Here is a 21,729-nt window from a genome sequence, read left to right on the forward strand (position 1 = left end):
ATTGGGACCGGAACAGGATAAACAGCTTGCAGCACAGCTGGGCTGAGACCAGTGTCTTTGCTGGAACTATTGGGGCATATTCACACTAACATGAAAGGGGAATGGGATCCATGACATAACATTAGAAAGGAAAAACAAGGAAAGAGAGTTAGTAACAAAACTAAGAAACAGTAAGCTAGTAGGTGGGGCTTGAGTAAGAGGGAATGCACTAAGATCTAAATTAGGTTCACAGTACATGTATGTGAATACATAATGCATGTTAAATAAAGCAGAGGAGCTGCAGGCTCAGATTGTCATGTGGGACTATGACATTATGGCAATTACAGACCTGGCACACAAAAGGGCAGAATTCCGTCCTAAATATTCTTGGTTACACTGTTCAGGATAGACAGGTAAGGAAAGAAAGGAAGCGTGTGTGTGTGTGTGTGTGTGTGTGTGTGTGGAGGGGGGGATTGCAAATGTTATATCCTTGCTTGAAAATAACATAAGTCCAGCTACTACTGGCCAACCAGTCTAACCTTAAAATTGGGAATGTTTTTTAAAATTGTAATCTGGGACAAAATCAACACAGTCGCTTGGACAAATATGGAGAGGGAGCATGGATTTATTAAAGGCAAATCATGTTTAGCCAACTTGATTGAGTTTTTTGATAAGCTAACAGAGGGGATTTATTGAAAAATGTGGTTGATGTAGTGCACATGGGTGCTCAAAATGATATTTGGTAAAATGCCGCATATAGGGGGGTTGTCAGCAAAGTTAAAGCCCATGCAATGAAAGGGACAGAGGCAGCATGGATAAGAAGTTGGCTGACTGAGAAAACAAAGTACGAAGTCTTACAAAACCAGGTTAAAGTCCAACAGGTTTGTTTCGATGTCACTAGCTTTCAGAGCACTGCTCCTTCCTCAGGTGAATGAAGAGGTATGTTCCAGAAACAAATATATAGACAAATTCAAAAATGCCAAACAATGCTTGGAATGCGAGCATTAGCAGGTGATTAAATCTTTACAGATCCAGAGATGGGGGTAACCTCAGGTTAAAGAGGTGTGAATTGTGTCAAGCCAGGACAGTTGGTAGGATTTTGCAGGCCAGATGGTGGGGGATGAATGTAATGCAACATGAATCCCAGGTCCCGGTTGAGGCCGCACTCATGTGTGCGGAACTTGGCTATAAGTTTCTGTCGACAGTTCCAATGCGCCACAGCGAAAAACTGCACCGACCTCCTCAGAAGACAAACATGGGACAAAACTGACAGAATACCCTTCGTTGTCCAGTACTTTCCCGGAGCGGAGAAACTACGACATCTTCTTCACAGCCTTCAACACATCATTGATGAAGATGAACATCTTGCCAAGGTCATCCCCACACCCCCACTACTTGCCTTCAAACAACCGCACAACCTCAAACAAACCATTGTTTGCAGCAAACTACCCAGTCTTCAGAACAGTGACCACGACACCACACAACCCTGCCATGGCAATCTCTGCAAGACGTGTCAGATCATTGACATGGATACCACCATTATACGTGAGAACACCACCCACCAGGTACGCGGTACATACTCGTGCAACTCGGCCAACGTTGTCTACCTCATATGCTGCAGGAAAGGATGTCCCGAAGCGTGGTACATTGGCGAGACCATGCAGACGCTGCGACAACGAATGAACGGACATCGCGCGACAATCACCAGGCAGGAATGTTCCCTTCCAGTCGGGGAACACTTCAGCAATCAAGGGCATTCAGCCTCTGATCTTCGGGTAAGCGTTCTCCAAGGCGGCCTTCAGGACGCGCGACAACGCAGAATCGCCGAGCAGAAACTTCTAGCCAAGTTCCGCACACATGAGTGCGGCCTCAACCGGGACCTGGGATTCATGTCGCATTACATTCATCCCCCACCATCTGGCCTGCGAAATCCTACGAACTGTCCTGGCTTGACACAATTCACACCTCTTTAACCTGAGGTTACCCCATCTCTGGATCTGTAAAGATTTAATCACCTGCTAATGGTCGCATTCCAAGCATTGTCTGGCAGCTTTGAATTTGTCTATATATTTGTTTCTGGAACATACCTCTTCATTCACCTGAGGAAGGAGCAGCGCTCCGAAAGCTAGTGACATCGAAACAAACCTGTTGGACTTTAACCTGGTGTTGTAAGACTTCGTACTGTGCTCACCCCAGTCCAACGCCGGCATCTCCACATCATGAGAAAACAAAGACTGATGAACATTTATTTTTTGGACTGGAGGAAGCTACATAGTGTGGTTCCCCAGAGGGCGGCACTGAGACCATTGCTTTTCCTGATCTATATTAATGATCTAGACTTTGATGTGTAGGGTACAATTTCAAAATTTGCTGACAACACCAAACTTTGAAGCATTGTGAACTGTGATGAGGATAGTGGTAGGCCTCAAGAGGCCACAGGCTGGTGGAATAGGTAGACGCAGTTTAATGCAGGGAAGTATGAAGTGGTTGGAAGAAGGAGGAAAGGTAATAGAACCTGAAGGGTACAATTTGAAAGGGAAAGCAAGAGCAAAGGGACTGGGTACAGATGTGCACAAATTATTGAAGAAAGCAGGACAAAAGGAGGCACGTGATGCAGTGGTTAGCACTGGGACTACGGTGCTGAGGACGTGGGTTCGAATCCCGTACGTGGGTCACTATCTGTGTGGAGTTTGCACATTCTCCCCGTGTCTGCGTGGATTTCACCCCCACAACCCAAAAGATGTGCAGGCTAGATGGATTGGCCACGCTAAATTGCCCCTTAATTGGAAAACAAATAATTGGGTACTAGAAATTTATTTGAAAAAAAGATGACAAGGCAGGCTGAAAAAGTGGTCAATAAGGCATTCTTGATCCTGGGCTTTATAAATGGTGGCATAGAGTACAAAAGCAAGGAAGTTTTGGTGAAAGTTCACTGGTTTGGCCTCAACTCGAGTATTGTGTCCAATTCTGGGGACCACAATTTAGGAAAGATGTGAAGACTTTAAAGAGGATCAGAGAAGATTTACACTGATGGTTCCAGTTATGTGGAGAGATTGGAGGAGCTGGTGTTGTTCTTCTTACAGAAGTGAAGGCTGAGACAAGATCCGATAGAGATTGTCAAAATGATGAAGTGACTGGACAGAGTAGATAGGGAGAAACTGCTCCCGTTGCAGAGGGATTGAGAACCAGAGGACACCGAAATAAGTTGATTGGAAAAGGAACCAAAGGTGACAAGAGTAAAACATTTTTTATTATGCAGGGTGTAGTTAGGATTTGGAATGCACTGTTTGAGAATATGGTGGTGGCAGATACTATTGTGGCCTTCAAAATGGAATTGTATCTGAAGAGAAAATATTTGCAGGGCTATGGAAGAGTTGAATCATCTGAGTCGCTCTTGCAGAGAGCTGTCATTAGCATGATGGGCCAAATAGTCTCCTTCTGTGTTGAAGCCATTCTATGATTCTGGAGGGGATTGAGGATAACAAAGGAATACTTTTCCATAATTAGCCCCATCAGTCTAAGGTATGAAAATGGGAGTTGTGTTTTGGTTGGTTTTCTCAACATCTTTCAAAGATTTACTTATTCATGTTTGTTGGAAGACTTCCATTCGTGACAATTTCTATTAAAAGACAGATTACAAAAGACGATTCAACTCCTGAAATTCTCAAATGAAAACAGAAAGCGCTGGAAATACTCAGCAGGTTTGGTAGCACCTGTGGAGATAAAACAGAGCTAACATTTAGAGTTGATTATGATTCTTCAACAGAACTGAAACTCTGAACTTGCAAATGCAGCCAAAAACTAAATCAATAGTTATGATTCACATATTCAGAAAAGGATGGAGAATGTAAATAGAAGACATTTAATAAAAAAAATTTAAAAATGTATCCTGACCATTTGCTTATTTCTTTGTCCAACACAAAATTCATTAATTCTGGCCTCCCAGCTGGGAAGAGCACTCAAAATGGTTTGGAGTGAGAGTTAAAATAAGTAGCACAGATTCATCAAACACCACTGAGTTTGCACGAGACACCCCAGTGAGGCACAGGCTAAATTTGTTTATGCTTATCCTTGAATCATTAAATTTCCTAGTGCAGAAGGACATCATCCCACCCATGGTGCCTGTGTTAAATATTTGGAGTTTCTAGTCATCGAGATGCATTTTATTGTTTTCCCCATACCCTTTCAAATCTTTCTTTCTTACTTTATTTATTCGCTTCCCTTTTTAAAAACTGTAATGGCTTCTGCTTCGAGCATCATTTCTAGGGAGGCAATTAGGACTTAATATCCCACATGTAAAATATGTTTCCTAACCTTTCCTTTCATTCTTTTGGAGAAGATCTTCCTCTGGTTACTGACTCACTGGCCAGTTGAAATACATATATACCTGGTTTATCATAACAAAACCTTCATAATTTTTGAACACCTCTATCAGCTGTCAACTTATCCTTCTTTTTTCTACTGACTAGCATTGTTTTACTCTTGTCTCTTCCTCTCATCAAAGCTACTCGTCCCAGGTATCATCTTCAATCTTCTGCACCCGCTGCTTGAACTTGATATTCTTCTTTAAATCTGACACTCAAAACCAGACACAATAGTCTAACTGGAACCTAACCAATGATTTGTGTAGCTTTAGCAGTAGCTCTTTGCTTTTGTAAACTGTACCTTCATGTATAAAAAAAACTAACAAAATGTTTTTATTTAAAAACATTAAAATGAATTTGTTCTCCCATTTTTTAAAGATTGGTGCCCTTGAGACCCTGGCTCTCTCTGCTCCTTCACTCCTTTTGAAACAGCAATTTGTATTTATGTTATGTCCTTCAAATGTGAAGATATCCCAAAATTTACAGGGGCACAACTCCGACACCAAGCCAAAGGAGGAGAGGTGACTAAATGCTTGGTCAAAGAGGTGAATTTAAAAGTGCATTTAAACAAAAAGAGATTGGGCTGTACGGCTGCTTCATGGTGCTGAGACCCAGGTTCGATCCTGGCCCCGGGTCACTGTCCGTGTGGAGTTTGCACATTCTCCCCATGTCTGCATGGGTCTCACCCCCACAACCTGAAATGATGTGCAAGATAGATGGATTGGCCACACTAAATTGTCTCTTGATTGGGAAAAAAAAGAATTGGGTACTCTGAATTTATTTTTTGAAAAATTAAAAAAAAAGATTTGGACGTCGTAACTTGGAAATCTTACACCCTCGGCCACCGGGGGAATGGACGACGTTGGGAGGAAGAATTTGATGGACAACCAAAACTTCCATTGACCTCAAGCAGAAATTTCCATTCCCAGGCCGGGCATGATTGGAAAATCCCGTCCTTATGGTGGGAATTCTAGATCTTTAGGGTCTAGAAGGCCAATTGATGCTTAGGGGATCCCCTGTGGGACATTCTATGGCTAAAGGGTATAAACACAGGGGAAGAGATTGTCCATTTAAGGCAGAAATGAGGAAAAGTCTCTTCTCTCAGAGGGTAGTGAATCTGTGGAATTTTTTTACCGCAGAGAGCTGTAGAGGCTGGGTTGTTTAGAATGTTCAAGGCTGAGATAGACAGATTTTTAATCAGTAAAGGGATCAAGGATTAAGGGGATAGGGTGGGAAATGGAGTTGAGGATTATCATTTCACATCAGTCATGATCTCGTTGAATTGCGGAGCAAATTCAAAGGGCTGAATTGCCTACTCCTGTACCTGTCTTTTGGTCTATGGTAACACAGCCACCAATAGCAAGGCAAATGGAGTTGGGAGAGGTGGGTGCATGTTCAAGAGTCTAGGGCGTGAAGAGTTTAGGAGCTACTGTAGAGTTGAAATTACCTTTTGATACATAGGTTCTCCCCTTGTTCTGCCTCCCAAAATGTACAATCTCACACTTTCTCAACTTCAATTTTATATTATTTTCCTCCTGAAGTTGTTTCCAGTCCACACAGGTGCTAATTTTGCGCTATTTGAGAAGAACACTAGGTCCATCACTGATTCTTAAACATGGACTGACTATATCTCACACTACATACCTCCAATTGAATGAATGAGGCATTTGTCTTTGGACCTTGCATTCACTGCTCTTATACTCAACAACAATGACTTGTGCCAGGCCCCAGAGTCTGAAGGTATGACAATTTAGTGCAGCCCTGCCATCTCTCACTCACCAAAACAAAAAGCTAACTTTTGCAAAGTTTTGTGCCAATAAGGCCTCATACAGTGTGTATTAGAACTTGTGGACAGCATGCTTCTAACTTTCCTTTGTGCATTGTGTGCGTCTTGCAAAGTTTGCTCCATATCTTGAAGAGAAATTGAGCCCTGATTACAAGAAGGGAATTTACTCATTTGTCTTACGTCCCATTTCACACAATCCAGAATTGATGAATTACCATCTGTTGTTCTGTGAATGCACCATTTTCAATGCCGTGCAAAATTGTTTGATTTTAAAAATAAATTCCATTTTGTCAGTTTTCTTCCTGTTGTTACATGCTTTGTGTTTCCTGGCCATACACTGCCTGTTTTTAAAAAATTCTGATTAACATATTTATTTTTTTCTGGAATGTTTTATAATTTTCTGTTCCAATTTTGTCACTGCCTCTACCATCTGCTTCACTGTTCAGCCGATTTGTTTTCCTAATTTTCTCTCTATCTGTTGCCACTGTTTTCCACTAACCCATCACTTCCAGACGCTGGTGCAATGTTTTACTGCACATGCTGCTCTTGCATGCTCGACATTGGCTCAGGTTTCATCGTACTAATGACAGCAAACCTGTCAGTGTTTTGGAGTTTCCACACATGCCCAGAATGACACAGAAATCCAAAAGTTGCTGTTAGTGATTCACCACTTCCCCAGAGTGCGCGCTGTTGTGTCCCAAACTAAAATCTATGGGTTGATAATTTGCACATTTTACTCTGTCAGTCTTACTGTAAAACACTTGGAAAAGTTACACTTTATTGAATGAGGTGCAATTCAAATTTTTAAGGCATGCTAACTTAAATTACTACGAAACACTCTCACTGGTCCCAAAAAACTGATTTTATACTTGTGGAATGTCAAATTTCTCTATTATGATAAAACACATCACATTTTTAAACTAGTGATTTATTTTTTTACTGGTTATTCATATAGATTTTTAGCTTCCATCTAAATCCGATCATAATAATTTGCTTTGCTGATGACTGTAACATCCAGCCCTTAACTCATAATTCTACTCCAGCAAGACAAAGCAATGATTAAATTGATCCCTTATGTGGCTGGCTTAAAACTTAGACGGCAGGAGCCAACACCTTCATATTCCCTTTTAATGTGAATGAATTTTCCAATTACAGTGGACCAAAGGAAATAAAGAACATAGGACTTAGGAGCAGGAGTAGGCCATTCGGCCCTTGAAGGCTGCTCTGCCATTTGATATCATGGTTGATCTGGCTTTGGTCTCAACTCCAATTTCCTGTCTGTGCCCCCCTTCCCCCCACCCCCCACCGCCCAATAAGCCTTGAGTCCCTTGTCTATCAAAAACCTGTATAACTTTGCCTTGAATACGTTCAGTGACCCAGCCTCCATTGATTTCCAGGAAAGTGAATTCCAGGTTAAAAATCCTCAAAGACAAAAGTCTCCTCATCGCCTCTCTATAAAAGGAGACCTCTTATGCTTAAAATGTGTCCCCTGCTTCTAGGCAGGAACTTTTCAGCCTTTCACGTTGGCGGGATCTTCATGTCCCACTGATGGCGCACCTCCACCATGGGTTTCCCAATGGTGAGGGGTGCATTCAACGGGAAAATGGCGGAAACAGAAGACCCCGCCGCCGGCAGGTTGCATGGAAAATCCCACCCTCAGTCTCCCTCACAAAAGGAATTATCTTCCTGGTATCCACCCTATGAAGTCCCCTCAGAATCTTATATATTTCAATAAGATCACCTCTCATTCTTTTAAACTCCAATGGGCATAGGCTCAACCTGTTCAATCTTTCTTCATAAGGCACAGCCTTCATCCCAGAATGAGTTAAGTGAAACCTTTCTGAACTGCTCCAAATACATTATGGGCCAACTGTGCATAGTACTCCAGATATGGTCTCACTAATGCCCTGATCAGCGACAGTATACCTTCCCTACTTTTCTATTCCATTCCATTTCAATAGAAACATACAGACAAAAATACAGAAAAACTAGAATTTGGCCCTTCAAGCCTGCTATTCATTATAAACATGGCTGAGCATCAAATTCAATACCCTAATCCCGACTTCCCCCCATATCACTTGGTCTCTTTAGCCCCATGAGCTATATCTAATGCCCTTTTGAAATTACACAATGTTTTGGCCTCAACTATTTTCTGTGGTCGTGAATTCCACAGATTCACCACTCTCTGGATGAAGAAATTTCAGTCCTAAAAGGTTTACCCCTTATCCTAAAACTATGAACACTAATTCTGGACTCCTTTCTGAATCTACCCTGTCTAATCCTCTTAGAATTTTATACGTTTCGATGAGATCCCCTCTCACTCTTCTGAGCTCCAGTTAATATAATCCTAATCAATTTAGTCTCTCCTCATATGACAGTCCCGCCATTCCAGGAAACAGCCTGGTAAACCTTTGCTGCACTCCCTCCATAGCAAGAACATCCTTCCTCAGATAAGGACATCAAAACTGCACACAATGCTCCAGGTGTGGCCTCACCAATACCCTATAAAATTGTAGTAAAACATTTCTAGTCCTATACTCAAATCCTCTCACTATGAAGGCCAACATACCATTTGCCTTCTTTACTGCCTACTGTACGGCACGCTTACTTTCAGCGACTGATGCACAAAGACACCAAGGTCTTGCGGAGTATCCACCTATCTCAATTTACACCCATTCAAATAATAATCTGCCTTCCTATTTTTGCTACCGAATTGGATAACCTCATCTTTCTCCACATTATTCTCCATATTGCACCTCCCTTGCATATGCCTGCTCACTCAGCGTGCCCAAAATAATGCTGAAACATCTCTGCATCCTCCTCATTCCATTTGCCTTCCTAATCACTTTTTTTATTTGTGTAATCCAAAATGAATTAATAGTTTCATCTGTACAAGAACTGAGACCTACTGCTGGAAATAAATTGTACGAGGATTTGAAAAACAGGGGCAAATCAAGTCTTTTGGATCTGTCCAGAATTCCTGAGGAGCTCCATAATTCAAACCATTGAATGGGCTTCGGGTGGCTAGTGGGTTCTTTGGAAAGGTCAGCATTTCTCATGGCTATCTGATTTTTCTCTAGCTTGGAGGTGAGAATGTAAGCACGGTAGCACAGTGGTTAGAACTGTGGCTTTACAGTGCCAGGGTCCCAAGTTCGATTCCCGGCTGGGTCACTGTCTGTGTAGTGTCTGCACGCCCCCCCCTGCGTGTGCATGGATTTCTTCCGGGTGCTCCGGTTTCCTCCCATTAGTCCAGTGCTGTTAGGTAATTTGGACATTCTAAATTCTCCCTCTGTGTACCCGAACAGGCGCCGGAATGTGGCGACTAGGGGCTTTTCACAGTAACTTCATTGTACTGTAAGCATATTTGTGACAACAAAGATTATTTAAAAGTCAGGCTTGGCTAGCAAATCACCGCCCCTGAACACCCAGTTGGATAGCCTGCTGCCAAAAGTTATCCCCAAGCTTTGACCCATTAGAGGACAACCAACAGCTCAGGTGTAATTATGAAGGAAATAAAATGCCGCGACCTGGATTGCAAGCTCCCCTCCATTTTATTATGGTGTGATCCAAAACCTTTATCACCTCCCATTGAATGTATACCAGCAATCCTGTTTTTGTTCCTAAAATGCACCACCTCACATTTCTCTGCATTAAATTACATCTTACTCTCTTCTGAAAACGTTATAACCAACAATATTAAATTTCTAGCCTGTCTAAACATGTACCACATTTACACTGCCACTAGAACACTGGACTGCTCTGAAGTTATTCATGCTTTTACATTTTTTCATTTTGTTTTGATTACTTTGTCCATTCACATACATGCCAGTATATCTTGAATCCATTTTTTGCAGTCCTTTTCTTCAGCTTGTTCTGATTTTGGTTCTATTTTATTATTTCCCTATTTTTCTCTTGTGCCTTTGTGCTCTCCTTGCCCCCTTTTTCAGCTTATGTTTCCCCACCCTGCCATACTCATTTTATATTCTCCCTTTCTCCACAGACTAATTACAATCCCAGAAAAGACATTGGTCTTTCAAATGAAGCTCATCTACCGTAAAGGCTACTTCCGCATTCCCTCCCACCCTTCTCTTTTATTCCTCCATCTTACAGCCAACATCAGTGATTTCCTTCGCTACAATCCCAAGCAGTGACACCACAAAAGAATTGCAGGGTTGCAGAGAAACAGGGGAATAATAGGATGAGGTGAGCTGCGCTTGCAGGAAACTAGCATAGACATGATGGGCTGCATTCTCCGATTTTGAGGCTATGTCCAGAGGAAGAGTCTAATTTTACAATAAAAAAGTCGTCGGCGCCCCCGCACCAATGCTCCGCCCGGTGGGGGGCTAGCAGCGGTAACTCCCGGCATTCCCAAAATAAACGGCCAGAGAATTGCCTGGCCCATGTCCGCACATGCGCACGGCGACGACCTGCAACGGCGTGCCGTACAACATGGTGCCCCTTGCCACTTCCGGACCACCACTGCCCCCCCAGCCCTCTCTGAAGCACCCCCTGCCAGCAGCATGGCTCCCCCCTGATTGTGGTGGCGCTGGACACCGTCCGCAGCCACTACGCCGGGTTTACGAAAACTCAGACCACACGCGACCCGTCCGGTCGTGAACTTGGCCAATCGGGGGTGCAGCATTGGGGGAAGGCCTCAAAGCGACTCGTTGACGCCGTCGCAATGGAGTGCGGCGCACTCCTAGATGATGCCGATTTGGAGAGGGCGTAGCATCCGAAAAACGGCGCCAAGCCCGATTCAGTTGCAAACAGGGATTCTCCGCCCGATCGCGGGGTATGATTTTGTCGTCGGGCAATGGAGAATCCCGCCCGATGAGTTAAAGGCCTCCTTCTGTACTATAACCATTCTATGATCCCAAGCTACCAAAGCTGGCCACTTCTCAGTCACAGAGGCCATCAGCAGACCAAAGATGCATCGCGTGCGAAATAGTCAATTCTCCTTTTTCTTTAATCCACTGTGGCTTCAGAATGGTCCAACAGCACCATATAACAGAGCCTGCGGAAGTGCAGCTTGGGAAACCCAACTAACTTACATTGTAATCAGTCAGAAACACATTATTCAACTGGGGCATTCCAGTTGTCCACTCCTGCTTTACTTGCTAACAGGGATTTCCACACCCCAGGAGCACAGAACTGACTCAACTCAGATTTGGCCAGAGTTACAGAAATATGCTAAGCAATTTCTTAAAATCAGTGCCAACTCATGAGCTTAATATCAATGGCTTACCAGTGACAAGGAACCTTCCATATTCTTGCACTGATTTAAGAAACATCCATCGATTGCCATGACAAGCAGTTACTCCGTGAATTACATGAGAAAGTAACTGGAAGCAGTTTAGTTGTGTCTTAATTACATCAATCAAATTAATCTGATGATAGTCATTCAGGCCCAAATTATGCTTGTACAATATTAATTTGCAGGTCAACACAGTTTTAAATATTGTGCTGCAGAATGCTCATAGAAGAAAAACTATTGTGAAACATCTTTATTTTATCATTATTACTCTATTTCAAAGCTGTTGTTCTGCTGTCATTCAGTACTTACATAGAAAGTCAAAGAATTTAAGGATTTGTTTCGTAGTCTAATTAGTTTTGTTATAATTAAAACAAAACTTTTGATTAAATTGTGTGAATTTCCATCTGACTGCAACATGGTCCAATGTAAAGTAATATGGGAAATACCAGAACCACAGCAGCAGCCTCCCTCCTCACTATCAGCATCACTGATATTATGCACCATAACACAGATGGCCTTCCAAGTTCAGACTGCTATTAAAGATTCAAAACACAGATTCTGAATGTTAAGTACAATTGCCAAACAGGAGTTCGCATTGACAGTGTTGCCATAGTAACACCATTAAAATATGTTTATATTACAATGACTCCCACGCGGCGCATGCTACTAAAACTAACTACTTGACTACTTGGTTTTATGCGAAAGGTACTATTGTTCAACCATGTTGTATACAAAGTAATTTTTTTGCACTTTTTAAGTTTGCAGTATTTTATATACATCAAATTCCATTAAATAATAACAGATTTTCTCCTGGTCTCTGAGTCAATAAAAAATATTCCGCCCCCCCCCCTCCCCCTCACCAAATAGCAAAGGTTCAGCTGTTAAATTCAGCTTCAAGCTGCTAAATATTTTTGCTACATTACTGATCTCCAACTTGGCCATTGCAGTATTAAAGACTCATTCTAGTTTCACACTACAGAGAGTATGTACGACCGAGTAAGATTTCAAAGATATTGTTGTGTCTGTGTGCATTATGCATATAGAAGAGTGGAGCCCTCATAACATGTCCCTTTACATTGAGTCTGAGTTTTAAACTGTTTTTTAAAAGCTACTTTTTAGTTCAGGGAACTTTGCTTATTAATTGCGCAATTAACTTAAAAAAGTATCATTTGAATTTTTACACCTTAATGTACCAATTATTCATCCAGTGCCAATATTGTAAAGTACTGGGATAATGCGTCCCAGCAGGTGTTTTGCTAACATCTGCAGATTTCTTCCTGCTGCTAAAAGTACTTTGAAAATGCATTTTGAACAAACTATTAAACTGTGAGTTTCCAGATGTGCACTCAATTGCTCTTAGCAATGAGCAGAATTTTTCAATGAAAAACACATGCCTCAATTGAAATGGTGTAATCAGGACATTTGCATTGCACTGTTCCTAAAATCTGGAGCATAGAATGAGAAGGCTCTTAATTAATCCACCTATCAGAGGATCTTCCAAAATACCTTGGGTGCTTTTTCCCTCCATTTTACCTGAAACATTTAGCAAAAGTAAGGTCTGTTGCTTTATATTTACATCTATTTTTTCACTAAAATTGCTGAAATGAGGGACATACTTCCCATCATATTTAACCATAGGCATTATAATGATAATCTCACTGGTCTTGAAATTACACTCTGGGACACTAATATATCTACATTTAAGCATTTAACCTTTAAGTATTTAATCTTGGGAAGACGGTGGCGCAATCGTATTTTTTATTAGACTCATAATCCAAAGGCCCAGGATAATTCTATGGGGACAGAGCTTCAAATCGACAATGGCAGCTGGTGGAATTTAAACTCAATGAATACATCAGGAATATAAAACTAGTCTCAGTAATGGTGACCATGACAACTATTGTCAATTGTTGTAAAAACCCATCTGGTTCATTAGTGTCCCTTAGGGAAGTAAATTGGTTGTCCTTACAAGGTTTGGCCTATATAGGACTCTGGACACATTGCAATATGGTTGACTCTTAACTGCCCCCTGAAATACCTAACAAACCATTCAGTTAGCAGCGTATGAGTACTTGCGTGAGCATCACCTGGGCATGCAAATCACAAATGTAGATGCTCTGAGCCAGCTCCCATTGCTGACATGCTCCCAATCTCCACTAAGAACTGAAGAGGTTGTATCAACCTTAAATTTTATGGATACTTTGCCGATCATAGCTGCATAAACACATGATTGAACACAGAAGGATACAGTGTTGACAACGTTATGTAATGTTGTCTAACATGGGAACTAGCAAGGGAAACTGCCTCAGGAGCTGTGGGCATTTGAAACCGAGCAGCAAGATCTCAGCGTGGAAGATGGTATCCTCCCCGGGGAGCTCCTGTTGTTATCCGAGGCCAGGGTAGACAGACCATACTCCAAGATCTATACAATGGACATTCGTGAGGGGGGGGGGGTGCAAAGATGAAAATGTCAGTCAGGAGCTAAGCATGATGTCCATGCCTGGATGGCGAGATCGAGCGACTGGCCCAGCAATGCACCACATGACAGGAGGATCAAAACTCTCGCCAGCTACACTACTGCATCCATAGAAATGGCTAGGCTGGCCTTGGGTGCGCCTACCTGCAGATTTTTCTGGACCATTTCAAGGCTCAATGTTCTTGCTGATAGTGGACACTCATTCTAAATGGCTAGATGTCCATTGAATGGCATCCACCACTTCAAGGGCCACTGTCGAGAAACTTTGACTCTCTTTCATTATCCATGGCATCCCAGAGGAATTAGTTACAGACAATGGTATCCCATTGACTAGCGAGGAGTTTGCACGCTTCATGAAAGCAAACGGGGTGAAGCACATCCGGATGGCCCCGTATCACCCTTCCTCAAATAGTCTGGTTGAACGAACAGTGCAGACTTTCAAGAAGGGTATGAGGAAACAGGCAACAGATCCGTGTAAACGAGGCTGACGTGCTTTATGTTCTGCTATCGGACCACACCGCATAATACAAATGAAGTTGCACCAGCTGAACTGTTGATGGGCGGCGGCTCAGAACCCGCCTGAGCATAACGTTCCCTGACATTAGCGAGAAAGTAGAACAGAGACAAGACATCAATGGCGGTACGGAGTGGACAGTCATTTCCGACTGGGGGACGCAGAATATGTCCAACGCTTCGGAGACGGTTCCCATTGGATTCCAAGGAATGTGGTGAAACAGACTACACTGGTATCATACTTGATAAAAGCATGGGAATGGACAATGCGGAAGCACCGAGACCACATGGGGAGCAGGGGGTCACTGTTGGAAAAAACCCCACCGGATGAACTGTCTTCACGTCCTGCCGGCACAGCACAAGGAGGCCTGGGGACATACCCCCTTGGAGGCCCTGACATTGAGATGGGTGAAGTGGAGGATTTGGGACCTCACATGGAGACTCAGGCATCCGAGTTCTTGGACGATGGCCATGCCAGAGAACGGTCGCCGATGGGGCCCCCAGTCAATCGATGCAAAACCGACATCCTACATGTCCCCCCAGCACAGAGCCAAAACAGCTGGAGGCGCAACCATGGGCAAAGATGAGAAGACAACCTCCTCCACCCACTACAACAGAGGAACTTATGGACTTTGGGTGGATGTTATAACCCCCGCGAGGTTTATGGGGACGACCCAATTGATCTCCCCGTAGGGCTCGTGGAGTACGAGCTCCCTTGCTGAGGGACAGATGCCCAGCAGTCCAAATAATGCCCAAATAAAAGGCGGCCCAGGAAGCAGCCAGCATCTCAGATGATCCTGGCTGGGGCTTGGCCTGTTGTTTAGTTGCTGTATTTCCTAGCTGTGTTTAGGAAATATATGACTTTGACTCACCTTTTCAGGACTCCTCATTGACTACAATATTAATAAATAAATGTAAACGTTATGGTTCCATTAAGTCCAGTGAAGTTGTCAGACTGAACTAATTAATACCTTGTGCCAATGAGGATGAAAGCATATTTCCTCAAGCAAAGGACTGTTCTATATCGGAAACCCTCATGATTCACCATTGAAGATTTAACATTGGAGGCAAAAAAGGCTCCCATCCAGCTCTTTTAAAATATTTTCAAATTGGAGATTATGAATATGCCCAATTCAACTGACTCTGGTCATTTTTGTTTTGTTTACATGTCTGAAGGGAGGGAGGTCAGAACAAAAATTGAACAGTTCTGATTTGCATACCAAACCCTGGATTAAAAGGAATTGTAGCTAATGGTGTGATGTTGAGCATCCTTTTAAAACTTGCAGGCTTCTCTGTCTGGTGAAAATATAAAAGAGGAATAGCTGAATTTGAGACAAAGTCATTGCTCCTTGGCAGTTGCACTTCAACTGGATTATGCGGGAGGAATGCATCTGCTTCACCAGTTTATAGTACCCAGATGTATACTTTGGCATTCAGAGTACCACTGATGTTAACAGCAGTAGCTAGGTTAATATTAAAGCAAATGAACACTAACTGAGTTCAAAAGCAGGAGGGTGTCTGGAAATCTCACCGTTGTAGTACAAATAAGTATCAAAGCAGTGCATACTGAGCACACAGTCAAAGCGCTTTGACCTGGATTTACAAAACTGCAAAGCTTCCAGTGGCACTGTCAAAATCAAAATAACAATTCACATTACACAGCTAGAACATACTTCAATGATTAATCCTGGTTAAACAGCAGATAGATATCATAGAATGATAGGATCCCTACAGTGCAGAAGGAGGCCATTTGTCCTATCGGGTCTGTACTGACCCTCCAAAAGAACACCTTACCACTCCCCCGTCCACCCCACCCTATCCCCGTAACCTAATCTGCACATTCCTGGACACTAAGGGGCAATTTTAGCAAGGCGAATTAACCTAATCTGCACATCTGTGGACTGTGGGAGGAAACCCACGCAGACGCTGGGTGAACATACAAACTCCACATATAGTCACCCAAGGCTGAAAATGAACCTGGGTTTCTGGCGCTGTGGGGCAGCAATGCTAACACTGTGCCACAAGAAGCTGGCCCTCCACCATCCCCTTTCTAACTGAAATGCTTTTTATAAATTGATATGCTCCTCAGAGCAAATAGCACTGTAACAATTTTCATTAAGTTGAAAAGAAATCCCAAGAGTAGCCAACACTGAGAGGAATAGTGGAACAATATCCATCTCTCCAAGAGTACTTATCTGTGATGTGACAAAAATGCTTTATTATTACTGTCACATGTTATGTGCCACCTTAGCTCCACTGGCAGTCATGTTGTTCAAGGACTTTTATTTTATTATGATAGCTTCCATGGTACTGATGGTGAAATTGAAATGCTTTGGCGGAAGCAATAACACAGTTAATATTGGAATAATGTCACATCTAGTATTAATCTGCTGAAAGTTTCAAGATATTCTATTTTTAAATGTTTCTGAGTTGTGTTGTTTGCCGTCAATTTAATTGTTGTATAGTGTAGGACAAAAATGAAAAAGAAAATTCAGACAGAAACTGACAAAAATAGTCAGCACACTGGATTATATGTGGCTCTCTCAGTTGATTCATTGTGGTTTCAGTCCTGATAACACTCTCACCTCTGAGTCAGAAGATTGTGGGTTTAAGTTCCACTCCAGAGAATTGAGCACCAAAGTCTAGCCTGAACACCCATCTCAGTGCACAGCTGAATCCAAAACAGACAATAATACACCTAAACTTGTGACAAGCATAGCAACTCAGAAATATTTACAGCTAGAACTTCTTGAAACTTTTTCTACAGTGATATTAGATGTGACATTATTCCAATATTCACTGCATTCTTGCTGATGCCAAAGCATTTCAATTTCACCATCAATGCCATGGAAGCTACAATAATAAAATAAAAACCTTCAACTCTACTGATAGTCATGTGTGTTAATGTGCCTGCAGCTCAAGATAAATATTCTCCCTCAGATTACAAGAAATCATATTGCTCATAGTAACAGCCTCACTGCAGTGCCACTTTCACCAGGGGACAGTACGACTGCTGCACACCGCACTCAATATTTGCCTGATATTGCAGAATTGCCACAAAACATCCACAAATCAAATAAAGTTGCTTGATAGAAATTATATCACTGTTCAAACTCTACTTCCGGGTAAACTATCTTAATTAGATCATGTTTGTTCACAAACTTATTTTTGCTGCAAAAATAATCAGTTTGAAGTAGCCTACTCATTCTGAAGAGGTGACTTGTGTTGTCTTAGACCTGACTTATAATGCAATCTGCATTTCGCCTTAAATTGGATGTTTTATTCTAGATTACTTTCCTCTCACCCACCCTCTCTCTCAGAGGAAGGTACAGTATAAGCCCAGGCTTCACCGCAGTCGCTGTTGGTGCCAATTTGTGACTGATAGTCAGAGGACGCGTGCTGTGTGAGGAGATTTGGGAGTTGCTAAATTTTCAATTCCTTTAATCACCAAAATAGAACATCTGCCCATTTTGTATTAATCCACCGAGCATCCTAACTTAATCTTTGTACCTCCTCCACATCAGATAAATGCTCTAAAGTGACAGGCAACTCTTATACTCCAATTTGAGCCCTGCTACCCAGGAATTATGAGCAGAAACATTGGAGCTAGAAGGCCACAGAATACGTACTCCCTTTTCGTGCAGCAATGGACATATTCCCTTTTTTTCGGCAACCTCTTATTTGTGAGAACCTTAATTGAATGCGCAACTAAAAATCTTCCAGATCAATTAGCTCGATCTTCCAAACTTGATGAAAGGTTAAACTTTTTCTCCAGTATAGTTTCTTTCTTTTAAATGTACACGAGTGCAAAATGCTTCTTTGCTGTCTTTTTTTAGCTCCAGTTAAAAAAAAAATCCTGTACTCCCTTAAGTTACTATAACACTGGGCTCTTGAATGAAATGTAAAACCAGTTTTAACTGGTCTAGTCACAGCCTAAAATAGTTTTCACTGCTCTGCTAATTCATGAAGAGCAGGTGGCTGTCTCCACTCCGCTATGTCTGGGCATAACTATAAGATTAAAATAAAACATGACCTTTCCGAGCACATAGTTCGGACTGTTGTTTCCTGATATCTTTGCAGTAACTGGCACACGGCTGTACATGTCCAGGTAATCAGCAAAGGCCAAGTTTGCAACAAAGCCGATGGCTGCAGTTTTCCATCAACACCGCTTAATTCAGCAAGATAGCCATCGGTCTATTCCCCAAAGTGTTCACTACACTCAGAGAGCTTTTCCTTGGAATTGTAACAGCCCATTATACAGCAAATTCAGTTTGCACCACCCTGCGTCGCTATTAAATGCTCGAGGTCTGAACTATTTCCATGTATTTTCTTCCGGGCTCCCTCAAAGTCAGTGGGCATTAAGTTACTAATAACCAAATTGGATTGGAACATCCGGAGGGACGGAGCAAGTTGCAGAAAAATAAATACCAAAAATATTTAACAATCGTTCAGTTGGTTCTATTTGTGATGCAGAAATGCACGAGTGAACCTCAAGCGAATTATCATGTGGTAAAGAGTTTCCAATCGAGTATTGCTGTCGATCAAACAGCGCCGCGCGCATCCTGCAATTGGCGGGCAGCACAGCCGGAGGAGCCTCTGGAGTCAGTGAGTGTCCCCACCCACCCAACCCAATTCATCAGGATTCAGCTCAACCAAATGGCACTTGCTGCCCAGCTTCACTTTCCCCAGGGCGTCCCAACCGCCCCCCCCCCCCAACCTTTGAAGTGATCCCCTGCAGAATTGGAAACTGGAAAGAAACAGCAACCTAATAATACTCTGATAGTCTTTGCTCCTATTCTTGTCGACCTTCCACTGCGTTGTTTTTGGGACATAACCCTTTATTTTCCAGAGTTTACTTCTGCGTTCAATCCTTTCTCACAGCAGCTGCCGGCTTCAATTCCGCGGCACTGGTCAGCTTGACCTGCAGCCCATGAACTGGTCACAACATCTGTGTCCAGGAGGAGGACGGAAAGAGGATCAGCTGCTGGCGGCCGCTTGTTTGCTCCAAGCTCAGACGATGGGAGGAGCTGGAGCAGCAACAAATGACCATCGGGGCTGCCTAGAGTGTCATTGAGCATCAGTCCCTGGGTACCACCGGGAGCAGACACACACACAGCCCACCAAACACACACCTATGCTGTTTTATACACACAAAGGAAATGTTTACAAAGCGGCAAAGTGAAGCTGGGGTCGGCTTTTCTCTTCCAAGCGCCGCTTCCCGGTGCCCTCGCCCTGCAACCTAATCCCGGTGGGATCTGATTCCAGCTCCGGGCTATTTAAAGCAACAGCGCGCCTGCTCTCACTGAGAGCAAGAGGTGTCAGCCGAACCGACACAACAGCCACCCCGCGGAGCAGTCAGTCCGCTCAGTGTACCCCCTCCCGGTCCCTGCCAACCAGCCAGCGGGGTCCCGGTGCCAATTCTGCCCTGCAGCTGCTAGAGCAATGTGCCACCCACTCTGCCACTCCCTCCAAATGCCCAGCGCCACAGCAGTAGTTACTTCACTGAAAAGGAAAAGTTGGGAGTTTTGTTGTTGTTGTTTCTCAGCCGTTCCCCTCCTTGAGCTCCGGTCACGTAAACCGCCCCCCCCCCCAAAAAAAAAAGCATAACACAAAGCACTCTTGCTCTTTCCACTCACCCGTTCGAGTTTTAATAATCTCGTTAAACTCGTCCCCCGCCGAGTCGTCTCTCGCACTCTCGGGACGTCCAGCTTCAGCCATGGGCGTGTGTGGGAAAGGTGCTGCCGCCGCTTCCCCGAGGCTGCGGGCAGAGGGTGATCTGTGAGAAAGCCAGGTCCGGGGCTCAGCTCCCGCCCTCCGTGTGTCTCAGCCAGCCCGAGCCAGCGGCTGTGAGCAGGGGCAGTTTCAACACGGGGTACTTTCCTCCCACATACACATCAGAGCTGTCACAACTTCCAACAGATCCCCTGCAACAGGTGTGCCCCACACACACTCTCCCTCTCTCAATCCCACCCCGCGTATTCCCAAATAGATCCTCTCCATAAAAGAGAGGAGCAGCCCAGTCCGAGTGCAGGATGAGCCGAGGAAACCCGACACCTCCATCAATCAGGCGAGGCTACAAGGATTGACACTGACACAATTTCAGTGCCGGCATTTAGAGAGACAGGGACATCTCTCCCCACCGTCCCCTGGCCCTAGCGGCCAGCCCCCCCCCCCCCCCCCCCATATAACATGCCCCTCGTGTTATTCGCACCGTCAGTTTATTTCTTTAAATTGGAGAACTAAATAATAACACAAACTACAATCTGTTATAAAATCTGCTGTTACCTGCAAACCAAAAATGGGCTGTGCATCAAAGTCAGCAGAAATATTTTTTTACAAGGTTAGCAGATTAAAAGAACAATTCATTTCAGGTGGTAACGTTTGCTCCTTTTTGCAGAATGCCTAGTTGAAGGAAATGTCGATTATAAAATCCTCATTCTGGCCCAGCCCTCAGAGAGGACGGGATTCAGTCATCCTGAGGCTAAGTGTTCACGCCGTCGGAACCGCCGTCGACACGGCCTCAGGATCAGCAATTCTGGCCCCTACAGGGGGCCAGCACGGAACTTGAGCGGTTCACGCCACTCCAGCTGCTGATCTCGGCGTGAACTGGGCGCCACGGGATCCGCGCATGCGCAGTGGCACCGGCGCCAACGCGCGCATGCGCAGTGGCTTCCTTCAACGCACCGGCCCCGACCAACTACAGGGACTACAGGGGCCGGCGTGGAAGAAAGGAGGCCGCCAGCCAGAGAGGCCGGCCCGCCGATCGGTGGGCCCCGATCGCGGGCCAGGCCACATCGGTGGCCTCCCTGGGGTCGGAGCCCCCCTTCCTCCCCACAGGCCACCCCCGACCCTTCCACGCCAAATTCTCACCGGCTGAGAGCAGTTGTGGACGGCGCCGGCGGGACTCGGCGTTTTTACGACGGCCGCTCGGCCCATCCCGGGCCAAGAATTGGCGGGCCGGTCACGTAGAGGGGCCCCCGACTGGCGCCGCGCCAGCCATGGCGGTGCTGTGTGGAGAATCGCGTGCCGGTGTCGAGGCAGCGTGGCACGATTCACGCCGGTCGCGGGGATTCTCCGGCCCGGCACCAGGCTGAGAGAATCCCGCCCACAGTTCTTGTGTTACTCCAATTCTGGGTGCTTGTCCATTCCTGTTGGTGGCCGTGCCTTCCCCACTGGGAAAGTATTTGGTAAGAACTACAGAATAGGCAAAGGAAGGAGCACCATGGGCTTTGCACAGTTTAGTTTCAAACTGCCTTGTTAAAGAATGGTTATTAAATAGCTTGTTGTAATGCAGCAGTTACTTTGGACTGTTGTTTCTGTTGAACGTGAGGGCATATCAGATGGCTATCAGGAGTAG

At 44.2% G+C, this 21,729-nt stretch overlaps 1 protein-coding gene across 11 annotated transcripts in view; it reads right to left on the reverse strand.

Moving 5' to 3' along the window:
- Positions 1–20,323, reverse strand: part of dmd (dystrophin) — a 3,042,490-nt gene extending 3,022,167 nt beyond the window's left edge. For 6 of the 11 annotated variants that reach the window (XM_072513987.1, XM_072513978.1, XM_072513988.1 and 3 more), the window contains exon 1: positions 20,009–20,304. In XM_072513987.1, coding sequence (XP_072370088.1) covers positions 20,009–20,090 — 82 coding nt within the window. In that variant the 5' untranslated portion in view covers positions 20,091–20,304. Of the gene's footprint in view, positions 1–20,008 lie in introns of all 11 variants that reach the window. The other 5 variants (XM_072513991.1, XM_072513990.1, XM_072513989.1 and 2 more) reach the window with 3 other exon arrangements.
- Positions 20,324–21,729: the final 1,406 nt, after the last annotated feature.

The sequence above is a fragment of the Scyliorhinus torazame genome, chromosome 8, assembly GCF_047496885.1.
Source record: "Scyliorhinus torazame isolate Kashiwa2021f chromosome 8, sScyTor2.1, whole genome shotgun sequence".
Taxonomy (NCBI): domain Eukaryota; kingdom Metazoa; phylum Chordata; class Chondrichthyes; order Carcharhiniformes; family Scyliorhinidae; genus Scyliorhinus; species Scyliorhinus torazame.